The sequence below is a fragment of the Ovis aries genome, chromosome 8, assembly GCF_016772045.2.
Source record: "Ovis aries strain OAR_USU_Benz2616 breed Rambouillet chromosome 8, ARS-UI_Ramb_v3.0, whole genome shotgun sequence".
In the NCBI taxonomy this organism is placed as follows: domain Eukaryota; kingdom Metazoa; phylum Chordata; class Mammalia; order Artiodactyla; family Bovidae; genus Ovis; species Ovis aries.
Window position 1 is genome coordinate 54,905,349 of NC_056061.1, and position 13,167 is coordinate 54,918,515.

The window sequence follows — 13,167 nt, forward strand, 5'->3', positions numbered from 1 at the left end:
TTGGGAGTACCCAAGCAACACTGGAGGAGTCTTGGATGGAGCAGGAAGATTCAAATACTTCAGTGTACCAGTAATTGACTAGGAGAAGTGAGCCTTGGTATGATTCACTCGATTCAAGAGAATGAAAATGGAAGCTGGGGCTTGTCAATTCGTGACACTCCCACCGCAGGCTCTCTTACAGGGAGGTCTGCCCAGGCACCTCTGTGGCTGTCTCCAGGTTGTTGTAAGAAGAGTGTATAAAACACACATCCGAAGAGGTTTTAGTAGTGATAGGTAGTGTTACTGTTATTATTACTATTGTTATTAAGTGGAGAAATCTTTAAAAGAGATTATGTTTTTCAGAAATAAATGCATACATTTAGAGTAAAAGAAAGGGACCATAACTGATCACTATGTCTCCAAAATGGGCTTTCCCGTATGGCTCAAGTGTTAAAGAATCCTCCTGCCAATGCAGGAGACTCAAGAGATGTGTGTTCAATCCCTGGGTCAGGAAGATTTCCTGGTGGAGGAACTCGCAATCGATTCCAACATTCTTGCCTGCAAAGCTCCATGGACAGAAGAGCCTAGTGGGCTGCAGTCCATGGGGTTGTAAAGAGTCAGACATGACTAGCATGAGCATGCAAAAATATCTCCAAAGCATAAATTCAGCAGAATTATTAACCCTTATTCACGCCCTCTTCCTACATATCCTACCTCACCGATGCATGGAGTGGTGTTTTATCCTGAGACCACTTTTCCTCTGAGACAGTGTATGTGACAACTAAGAGCACAGACTCTGAAGCCAGTCTGGCTGATTTGGAATCCCGACTCCACAACTGGCTAGCTGCTGACCAAATTACGTGATGCTTCTATGCCTCAGTTTCACCACTCTAAAAAGTTGATGATAATAACTATCTGTCAGGATTGTCTTGAGAATTTAAATGAGTTCATATTTTAAAGGGCTTCAGAAATGTTGCTTGGCACATGGCAAGAACAATATGTAAGTGCTAGTTTTTATTATTATCCCAAATGAGAATAAATTATATGAGCTCATCAAACTTCCCACTGAGAATAGGCAGGCACTCGCTTTTCTATATGTTTTACCTCATTAATCTCAATTACTGACTAAGAATGTTCTTTAAAACTTGTTTACTACAGCATTTTGCCTGGACTGTGAAATAAATTTTTGAACAATTTATTAAAATTTTATTTTTGGTAATATTTGTTTTGGTATAACTGTAGCTCAGCTGGTAAAGAATCCACCTGCAGTGCAGGAGAACCCAGTTTGATCCCTGGGTTGGGAAGATCCCCTGGAGAAGGGAACAGCTACCCACTCCAGTATCCTGGCCTGGAGAATTCCATGGGCTGTATAGTCCATGGGGTCACAAAGAGTCAGACACAACTGAGCCACTTTGACTTTCAGGTTTTAAAACTACACTAGGTAAATATTAGAAAAGTATAATAGAGACATTCAGTTCAGTTCAGTCACTCAGTCGTGTCCGACTCTTTGTGACCCCATGAATCACAGCACACCAGGCCTCCCTGTCCATCACCATCTCCCGGAGTTCACTCAAACTCACGTCCATCAAGTCAGTGATGCCATCCAGCCAACTCATCCTCCGTCGTCCCCTTCTCCTCCTGCCCCCAATCCCTCCCAGCATCAGAGTCTTTTCCAATGAGTCAACTCTTTGCATGAGGTGGCCAAAGTACTGGAGTTTCAGCTTTAGCATCATTCCTTCCAAAGAACACCCAGGACTGATCTCCTTTAGAAGGGACTGGTTGGATCTCCTTGCAGTCCAGGGGACTCTCAAGAGTCTTCTCCAACACCACAGTTCAAAGTCATCAGTTCTTCGGCACTCAGCTTTCTTCACAGTCCTACTCTCACATCCATACATGACCACTGGAAAAACCATAGCCTTGACTAGACGGACCTTTGTTGGCAAAGTAATATCTCTGCTTTTCAGTATGCTATCTAGATTACTTCTTATATATTTCTTGACATAATCAACTTTGGAATTTTTTAAATAAGTAATAATTTGAAAGTTTACTATTTTATTGGTCTATCCATTAAAGATATTTGTATAGATAGATATGCTAAGTAAAGCAAACTTAGGAGGTAAAGATAAAGGTAAAGTACTATCTCTACAATGCACATTCTAAGTCAAGAAAATTTAGGAAATAAAAACAAATGCAAAATATTACTTTTTTAAAAAAGTTTTACTATGTAATGCTCTAGTCTTTTTTTCTGTGTATATAAGTTTCTATTTGTTTGTGTCTGAGTGGTATGTGTGCCTTTGTGGGTATGTAATTAGAATCATAGTATATGTAATTTTGTATTCTGCTTTTTGAAATTTTACTTAATGCTATATTCTACCCATATTCATATCATTAAAACTGCTTCAAAACAGGATTTTAATGATTTTATATATTTTATAACATGAATGCCTCATAATTTACTTTATTCAGCTTTTTCTCTAACATTGAACATTTAAGTACCTCTACAGTTGCTGATTATTATGATAAATAATACTGTAATAAGCATGGATGCATTTTCTCAATTTCAGACTATTTCTCTTGGCCTGCTGTTTAGAATCGTACACTGAATTGCTTTTTATGAATAAAAATATTATATGTTTTCTTTTATCCTATAATTAATTTCAAAATCAAGTAAGGTCATTTGTTACAAGTGTCACACAATTTTTTTAATTATACAGTGAATCTGAATTAGAACTAAAAATAAAGTCAAGAACTAAAATAAAGAGCTATTTATTTTATTTATTTATTTTATAAAAACAAAGAACTAAAAATAAAGGCAAGAACAAATATAAAGATTAAAATGATTATCAACTATAATCAACCCATTTTAGATTTAAAAAGAAAGCTATTCTTAGCAACAGTCAATTTAGGAGACTAATTTTCAGTATGATTTTGTTTTATAGGACTTATTTTTAATATTGTTAACAGTAATGACAAAAATACATAATGAGGCTTAATCATTTCTCTTTGGGTGGCTCACATTAAATAGCAAGATTTATTTTTACCAAGAAGTAATTATTAAGTCTAATTTTCCAAAATAAGAATTAGTTTTACAAAGAAGTAATTACTGAGACTAATTTTCCAGATTAAAATATCATAATAATGTGACAAACTTCTGCGCAAAAGACAGCCCTGACATACTTTAAGTAGGATATGTGCTTTTCACTTTTCTAGTAGAAATTATTTCTAATCCATCAGCATTTTCTAATGTAGTCATTCTAGGTCTAATAACATGCATTTCCAGAAAGTCAGCCAAAGCTAGTAATGCTGGACCATGGAAGGTCATTTCTTACAAATAGATAAGAGATATGCATATGAATAACTCATCAGAGATGAAAGTTTCCCTTCATCTACCTAATTTGGTGCTTTGATATGTGTTCTCACAAATCAACTTTGATTGTTAGGATGAAACCCAAGAAACTAGATGTTAGTTACACCAATTATTTTGTCAGTATAGGCATAACCAAAGAGTTACATGTATAATGTGAGCCCCATAATGATGATTAGAACTATTCGTGGATATATGACAAAAATTAGACCCAATATAAGAGAAAAAAGATTTATTTTAACTTTAGGCTGCTGCCCAATAATATTGAAAGCATTTTTACCAAGTAAAAGGACTTAAAAATATCTGAAAATAATCAATTCTGATTATTAGAAATGAAACCAAAATTTTCTTTAAATAGAATTGCCATCCTCACTTATTTCCACATTGCCATTAGAATCTTGAGACATATAAGGAAAGGCTGGTGAAAATATCACAGACTGAATGATAGCACCCTAATTCCACCAATTGCACTTTTCTCTTGGACACCATAGAAAAAGTCCACTAGGTTAAATGACAGTCCAATGGTCATAACATCACTGAAGAACCATTATAACCCACAGGGTCCTCTTTTCCCACCTGATCTTACAGTGCATCTAGTGCCATTGTGAATTAATTGATTTAAATTGAATTTTTCTCATTCTGCTTCTATGCCAGCCTGAAACCTTTGGCCTCCAATCAGCAAGAGGGTGTATCCCCTGCAACTGCAATTCCTTTGGGTCCAAATCATTTGACTGTGAAGAGAGTGGTCAATGTTGGTGCCAGCCAGGAGTAACAGGAAAGAAATGTGATCGCTGTGCCCACGGCTATTTCAACTTCCAAGAAGGCGGATGCACAGGTCTGTAAATGAGACTAAGCCCAATGCATTCACTACCTGGTTTTGGTATTTAGGCTTCTGTAGCAGTTTGTTCTATAAGGTTCCCAGAGATTAAATGAAATACACCAGGACAACAGGCAAACATATAATACAAAAAAATACTTAACCTAATGCTTTACATATGTTTTTAATAAGTTAAAGGAAATACATTGTAATTTGAAACACTGCCCTATAAATAGCTGCGCCTGCAATAAAAATCCATCAGCAGATCCCAGTTCTGCTGTCTCCCTCCCTGTCTGTGACCTCTGTTCAGCCAGTCACTCGAAGGCTACTGCAGCTTGAAAGAGATGGTCAATTTTTCTGGTGCCAATGTTACCTTAGTTTAAATTTTACTCCCAAGCTAATATAGTTCAACTTTCCCTTTTCCTGTTGCAAAATTGGTACAATGATCAGGGAAGTTAATATCTTTTTCTGGTATGGTAAAAAAAAAAAAAAAAATGTTTTCATCCACTTTCAGATGCCTTGAAAACTGTGATGTTCTGAGAGAGAAATAGATTGGCTGTAGATGGTTTGTTAGTTCCAGAGAAAATGTAAGCCGGAGTTGCTAACCCTGGCTCCCTAGAGCAGGTTTCTCATGTGTCCAGCCACAGCCTTCCTACAGATCATGAATTAAGAAAATAGGAATTAACAGTACAGATGAAAGTAAAGTTTGAGCATTTGCCTTGATTTTATACTACTAAGTTGGAATCAACCTCTATTCCAACAATCACTTGGTTGAGTATTACTCTCGTTTACTAAACTCAGTAGTACAACATTGATGATACTCGTATGCTTTCAGAACATGATAAATATATGGCAAGATTTTAAGACATGATTATTGACTACTAAAGAAAATTATATTAGGGGTGGGAAGAATAATATTAAGAGCCAATACCCTTAAGATGTTCTCAAGCACTTCTGATGAACAGTTTTTATCATAAATTAAGCCATTATAAATTACTCTGAATATTATTATTGTAGATCTTCTAAGAATCTATGTATAATCTGTAAGACAATATGTGTATTTACTAAAAAGTGTATAAGGCTGCATTTTAAAATGTACTCTATTCTTTATAAATACAACTCTCACTAGCATTTTTACTTAATATTAATTGAATAAAAAGTGCTACAAATTCAAATATATCCACTACCAGAAATTATAAATATCAAAAACATTATTTTAAAATGATGAAATGATGATAACATTTTAGAAATGAAAACTTAGTAGCATTCTAAGCCAGAGAAGCACAACAGAAAAAAAAAATTTTAAGCATAAAACAGGCAGGGTAGCATTATGGTTGAAAACATGACTCTCACCAAAGAGCCTGGATTTGTTTAGTGGCTCTCCCACTTTAGAGATGTAGCTTCAATCCCTGGGTCAGGAAGATCCCCTGGAGGAGGGCATGGCAACCCACTCCTGTATTCTTGCTAGGAGAATCCCATGGACAGAAGAGTCTGGTGGGCTATGGTCCATAGGGTCTCAAAGAGTCAGACATGATGGAAGCAGCTTATCACTGCACACCACCAACAATTAGTAATATGACCTTGACTGAGTGATCTCACCTCACTGTACCCTGAAAATTTCATCTATTAAATTAGGAAAATAATAGTATCTGCCTCACTTGGATTTTGTAAGAATTAGGTGAGTTAATGGCCATCTACTACTGTGGGCAAGAGTCCCTTAGAAGAAATGGAGTAGCCCTCATAGTCAACAAAAGAGTCTGAAATGCAGTACTGGGGTGCAATCTCAAAAATGATAGAATGATCTCTGTTCGTTTCCAAGGCAAAGCATTCAATATCATGGTAAATCCAAGTCTATGCCCCAACCAGTAGTGCTGAAGAAACTGAAGCTGAACAGTTCTATGAAAACCTGCAAGACCTCCTAGAACTAACACCCAAAAAAGATGTCCTTTTCATTATAGGGGACTGGAATGAAAAAGTACGAAGTCAAGAGATACCTGGAGTAACAGGCAAATTTGGCCTTGGAATACAAAATGAATCAGGCAAAGGCTAACGGAGTTTTGCCAAGAGAACTCATTGGTCATAAAAACACCCTCTTCCAACAACAGAAGAGAAGACTCTACACATGGACATCACTTGATGGTCAATACTGAAATCAGATAGATTATATACTTTTCAGCTGAAGATGGAGAAGCTCTATACAGTCAGCAAAAACAAGACTGGGAGCTGACTGTGGCTCAGATCATGAACACCTTGTTGCCAAATTCAGACTTAAATTGAAGAAAGTAGGGAAAATCACTGGACCATTCAGGTATGACTAAAATCAAATCCCTTACAATTATACAGTAAAAGTGACAAATAGATTCAAGGAATTAGATTTGAGAGTAGCTGAAGAACTATGGATGGAAGTTCTTGACATTGTACATGAGGCAGGGATAAAGACCATCCCCAAGAAAAAGAAATGAAAAGAGGCAAAATGGTTGTCTGAGGAGGTCTTACAAATAGCTGAGAAAAAAAGAGAAGCTAAAGGCATAGGAGAAAATGAATGATATACCCATTTGAATGCAGGGCTCCAAATGATAGCGAGGAGAGAGAAGAAAGCCTTCCTCAGTGATCAACACAAAGAAATAGAGGAAAACAATAGAATGGGAAAGACTAGAGATTTCTTTAAGAAAATTAGAGATACCAAGGGAATATTTCATGCAAAGATGGGCACAATAAAGGACAGAAATGGTATGGACCTAACAGAAACAGAAGATATTAAGAAGAGGTGGCAAGAATATACAGAAAAACAATACAAAAAAGATCTTCACGACCAAGATAATCACGATGGTATGATCACTCACCTAGAGCCAGACATCCTGGAATGTGAAGTCAAGTGGGCCTTAGAAAGCATCACTATGAACAAAGCTAGTGGAGGTGATTGAATTCCAGTTGAGCTATTTTAAATCCTAAAAGATGATGCTGCGAAAAATGCTGCACTCAATATGTCAGCAAATTTGGAAAACTCAGCAGTGGCCATAGGACTGGAAAAGGTCAGTTTTCATTCCAACCCCAAAGAAAGGCAATGCCAAAGAATGCTCAAACTACCACATAGTTGTACTCATCTCACACGCTGGCAAAATAATGCCTAAAATTGTCCAAGTTGGGCTTCAACAGTGCTTGAACCATAAACTTCCAGATGTTCAAGCTGGTTTTAGAAAAGGCAGAGGAACCAGAGATCAAATTGCCAACATCTGCTGGGTCATCAAAAAAGCAAGAGAGTTCCAGAAAAACATCTACCTCTGCTTTATGACTACGTCAGAGCCTTTGACTGTGTGGATCACAACAAACTATGGAAAATTCTTAAAGAGATGGGAATGCCAGACCACCTGACCTGCTTCCTAAGAAATCTATATACAGGTCAGGAAGCAACAGTTAGAACTGGACATGGAACAACAGACTGATACCAAACTGGGCAAGGAGTATGTCAAGGCTGTATATTGTCACCCTTTACTTATTGAACATTTATACAGTGTACATCATGTGAAATGCTGGGCTGGATGAAGTACAAGCTGGAATCAAGAATGCCAGGAGAAATATCAATAACCTCAGATATGTAGATGACACCACCCTTATGGCAGAAAGCGAAGAAGAACTAAAGCGCCTCTTGATGAAAGTGAAAAGGAGAGTGAAAAAGTTGGCTGAAAACTGAACATTCAGAAAACTAAGATCATGGCATCCGGTCCCATCACTTTGTGGCAAATAGATGAGGAGAGAATGGAAACAGACAGACTTTGTTTTGGGGGCTCCAAAATCACTGCAGATGGTGACTGCAGCCATGAAATTTAAGACACTTGCTCTTTGGAAGAAAAGCTATGTCCAACCTAGAGAACATATTAAAAAGCAGAGACATTACATTGCCAACTAGGTCTGTCTGGTCAAAGCTATGAATTTTTTAGTAGTCACGTATGGATATGAGAGTTGGACTATAAAGAAAGCTGAATGCCAAAGAATTGATGCTTTTGAACTGTGGTGTTGGAGGAAACTCTTGAGAGTCTCTTAGATTGTAAGGAGATCCAACCAGTCCATCCTAAAGGAAATCAGTCCTGAGTATTCATTGGAAGGACTTATGCTGAAGCTGAAACTCCAATAGTTTTGCCACCTGATGGGAAGAACTGACTCATTTCAAAAGACCCTGATGCTGGGGAAGATTGAAGGTGGGAGGAGAAGGGGACGACAGAGGATGAGATGGTTGGATGGCATCACTGACTCAATGGACATGAGTCTGAGTAAGCTCTGGGAGTTGGTGACAGACAAGAAAGCTTGGCGTGCTGCAGTCCATGGGGTCACAAAAAGTCAAACGTGACTGAGAAACTGAACTGAACTGAATGGGCATAAAGTATCATTTTAAATATAGCGGTGTATACATGTCCATCTCAAACTCCCTAACTGAATGGTTAATTTCTATTTGCAAGTAATGATTCAAACTGTCCCAAAACATTGTTTAGCCCATAAATTTAAGCATTGTGAAACATTTTTTTCTTAGTAAGTGGTACATATAAAGTAAGTCCTTTGGCTTAAAATCAGCAACAACAACAATAATAATAATAAACAATGGCTAACATTTATGTCAAATGTTGTATTAAACATTTTCCACAGCTGGGGTAGGATCCTGTGAGCAATGATAAGTGTGATCCCTTGAAAAGTGAACTTAAATATCCTAAATGTATTTTAAAAAGATTTAATCATCATGTAACTAAAAGATTTCTTATAACATTAGTCTTCTATTTGAATCTGAGTATTTGATGGCATTTTTCTTTCTTTCACTTTGATTTGAAATGGTGCAGTAAAAAGTACTCAGCAGCTGAGTCAACTGTAGCTAATAAGTGGCATGCCTTCCTTGTCTTGGATGGCTTTGAAGATCTCAAATCTTTTTGTTTTTCTTCAGATCTTATGTTTGCATTCTTTAAGAACGTGTAATGGACAAGGATGTTTGCACTCTTCATAGGAAGGAAATATTAATCTATAGATCATGGAAAAATTAGTTATGAACTTGGTGGTGATTTAGTTGCTAAGTTGTATCTGACTCTTGCGACTCTATGGACTCCTCTGTCCATGGAATTCTCCAGGCCAAAATATTAGAGTGGGTTGCCATTTCCTTCTCCAGGAGATCTTCCTGACTCAGGAACTGAACCCTGATCTCCTGCATTGCAAGCAGATTCTTTACCAACTGAGCTATGAGGGAAGCCCATAGTTATGTTTAGTTATGAACTTAAATTTAAAAAAAAAATTAACCTTATAGTATTTAGATATAAGGGAATACAGTACACAGGAAATCTGATACATCAGTTCTTTTTATCCTTAATCAAAAAGCTAAAAATGTTTGACATTTTTAAACTATTAATGAAATTCAATATATATTTACTGAACAACTGCTCTGATGTATACTATGCTTGTGTGCATGTCTGCTCAGTCACTCAGTCATGTCTGACTCCTTGCAACCCTGTAGACCATAGCCCAGGGTCTTCTGTCCATGGGATTCTTCAGGCCAAAATACTGGAGTAGGTTGCCATGTCCTCCTCCTGGGGAATTATACTATACTATGATATGAAAAATGAATGAGGTGAGTTGTCATTTTCAAGGATCTTTAACTATAGTATGGAATATAAAACAGCATAAATCACAGAGAAACCCACAAACATAAAACTCAACACTTTATATCCTTTTTTTTTTTCTTTTTTAATCCTTTCACCTGTGAAGCTTGTGACTGTTCCCATCTGGGTAATAACTGTGACCCAAAGACTGGTCGATGCATTTGCCCACCCAATACCATTGGAGAGAAATGTTCTAAATGTGCACCTCGTAGCTGGGGCCACAGCATCACCACTGGTTGTAAGGTGAGTGAATTGTTTTATTTCATCTCATAATGTCATTTAAGGATTTCTATTTTGGTAGAAATCTATAGTCGGGCATTTTAAGAGTCAGGATTACAAAACGATACAGATCTACTGCTATAGCATGATTGCAGAATCGATCACTATCTTACGTTTTACTTATAGGAAAGATGATTAAAGTAAGTACACATTTATATAGCTTCATCCATGATACTTTCAAAAAAGGAAGACAAAGAACCAAAAATTCTAAAATAAAACTAGAAACATCTCTAACTTCATACCTGCACACAATGAAATGTTAATATATCTCCAAAGTACAACGAAATTAAGAATGAATTTTTTTTTAATCCACAAGAATTCCCCCCAAGTTTTACCTAGATATCAGTTTTCAGGAGCTAGTTGAGAGGATTCTGAAGTCATTTAAACAACCTTTAGCTTACAAAATTCCCCATTTTTTCCATGAGTGAACCATAGTAAATGATATGACCAGTCTCACATTTAGAGAAATCTATACAGCTTCAGGGCAGAAGGTTGCTTATAAGGCTTTTGCAAAAATGTTGGTGAGAGTTGATAGAAGCTTGTGTGTGTGTGTGCTAAGTCATTTCATTCATGTCCTACTCTTTGGGACCCCATGAACTGTATCTGTCCATGGGATTCCCCAGGTAAGAATATTAGAGTGGGTTGCCATGCCCTCCTCCAGGAGATCTTCCCAACCCAGGGATCAAACCTGTGTATCCTGTAGCTCCTGCACTGCAGGCAGATTCTTCACCACTGAGCTACCAGGGAAGCCCCATAGCAGCTTGGCCTCAATTATCCACTAGTGTTTAGAGGGCACGTTAAGTTACAACTCTTATGACTGAATAAGATATGGCTGAATTCATTTATTTAAGGAATAAGAAAGTGAAGGCTAAGGGATGACTGCCAGGTTTTGCTTTGCAACAGATGATGGATGAATGCAGACCAAGTAAGGTTTTTTTTAATAGTTTTATTTATTTATGTTATTTTAGCTATTTTTGGCTGTGCTGGGTCTTTGTTGCTGTGGGCGGGCTTTCTCTAGTTGCAGCAAGGGAGGGCTGCTCACTCATTGCGGAATGCAGGTTTCTCGTTGCATTCCACAAGTGGCTTCTCTTGCGGAACACGGGCTCTAGGGTGCACAGGCTTCAGCAGTTGCTCACCTGAGCTCAGTAGTTGCCACTCAAGAGCTGTAGAATGCAGGCTCAGTAGTTTTGGTGCATAGCCTAAGTCACTCCATGGCATGTGGGGATCTTCCTGGACCACGGAATCTAACCTGCTTCCCATGCATTGCAAAGTGGACTCTTAACCACTGGACTACCAGGAAAGACCCTAGGCCAAGTTTTTTTTTTTTTAATATTTATATGTTTTATATCATTACATTTACTGATCATTGAGTAAATACTATGTTGACTGAAGTTGATTCAAATTTTTTAATTACTTTGAACCACTGTTACAAATCTAAATTTCTGAATAGCTAGACACTTCATCATTATGAACAATTATAAACAATTTATATAGCCCTCACAATTATTTATGAGGATGTATTCTACTATTTAAAATCTTGTATGACTATAATCTAAATGAACAGTGATTTTTGAGATTTATAGCTTTCCTTGTGTCATGGATAATTTCTCTGTGCTGAGGTGTGAGCACACACATCATTTGAGCCTTTATTGAAGTAGAATATAAAGCCTGCCATCTTTCACTAGCAGGGGAACAGTGCATAAATCCTCTATTGCTAAACAAACATTACAGCTAATTATGATTTAAGTTTCATGTTGGCTACAGTGTCATCTAAACATATGGTTAATAGTCTCATTTATTCTCTACTATAACTTCCTGAATAAACTTCCCAATTTGAAAAGGTCCCAATTTTTTGACTGGTTTTTAAGAATTAATGCTTTCATTTTATGTAATAAATTGAGAGACATTTAATATTTTAAAGTCTAAAGAAAGTTATTTTAGTTAATAAAGTTTAATACATTTATTTTAGTTAAATATTTCACAAGACAATTTTAAAATTTATTAGATGATTATAGTTTCTATAACATATCTTAGATTCATATTTCTGATTATGGCCAATTTTGTTTAAATAAGTAAGGAAAAATTACTTAAGTGGATAAGTCAGTCATCCTTATTTTGAATTCTCATTCTACATCTGATGTTCTATAAGAAAAAGTTACTTGGCATGATGACAGTGCTTTGTTCTATCTTTTGAAACTATGGCAATGTTTGTAGTGTAATAAATAATCACTTTTAGTCCTATGAGTTTAACATAACTTTTAGCAGCATCCCATACTGCAGGCCTTTTTACTGGAGAACTGTGAAGACAGAAAAATACTGAATCATAAAGATAACAAAAATAAGGCCAGGTGATATTTTAACATCAGAATCTGAGAAGATATTTTACCAAACATTTGGACAGGAAAGAGATAATAGATGGGACGCTGGTGATTGTACATCACAACCTTGAAAGAGGTGTCCCATAACTCAGTTGTTGGCAGGAGCAGAAGCAGGAATTGCTTTAGTAGCAGTGGATGTAAGAATTGAGCTGAGCAATGAAAGTGTGAGAAATGCCAAGTGAGATCCAGCCAGACTTGGATCTGGAAATCTGGCAAGTTGCTATGTGTATGAGTCTTCCATAGAGCTGTAGTTCTGTGGAAGAAGATGAATAGGAAAGCACCAAAAAGAGTCAGGTCATAGACTAAGTACAAACCCTGATGGTAGTAAACTCAGACACAGAGAGAGGTGATACCCTCTAGGGAGACAGAAACCACACCAGGGAAACATAAACAGGGAAAGAAAGTGAAGTTGTTCAGTCATGGCCGACTCTTTGTGACCCCATGGGCCGTAGCTTACCAGGCTCCTCTGTCCATGGGATTTTCCAGGCAAGAGTACTGGAGTGGGTTGCCATTTCCTTCTCCAGGGGATCTTCCCAACCCAGGGATCAAACCCAGGTCTCCTGCATTGCAGGCAGACACTTTACCATCTGAGCCACCAGGGAAGTCCAATATAAACAGGGAAAGTAGAATATAAAGAATTGTTAACTGGTAAAAGTTAGTTACAGAAAGGATTGAAAAAATGGATATAAAAGATCCTGAAGTGGTAGGTCCAAAAGA

The 13,167-nt window shown here is 37.1% G+C and overlaps 1 protein-coding gene across 3 annotated transcripts in view; it reads left to right on the plus strand.

Moving 5' to 3' along the window:
* The window catches only part of LAMA2 (laminin subunit alpha 2), a 684,287-nt gene that overhangs the window by 437,820 nt on the left and 233,300 nt on the right, over positions 1-13,167 (plus strand). For all 3 annotated transcript variants that reach the window (XM_060419598.1, XM_060419599.1, XM_060419600.1), the window contains 2 exons: positions 3,998-4,178; positions 9,900-10,036. In XM_060419598.1, the coding sequence (XP_060275581.1) occupies positions 3,998-4,178; positions 9,900-10,036 (318 nt within the window). The remainder of the gene's footprint in view (positions 1-3,997; positions 4,179-9,899; positions 10,037-13,167) is intronic.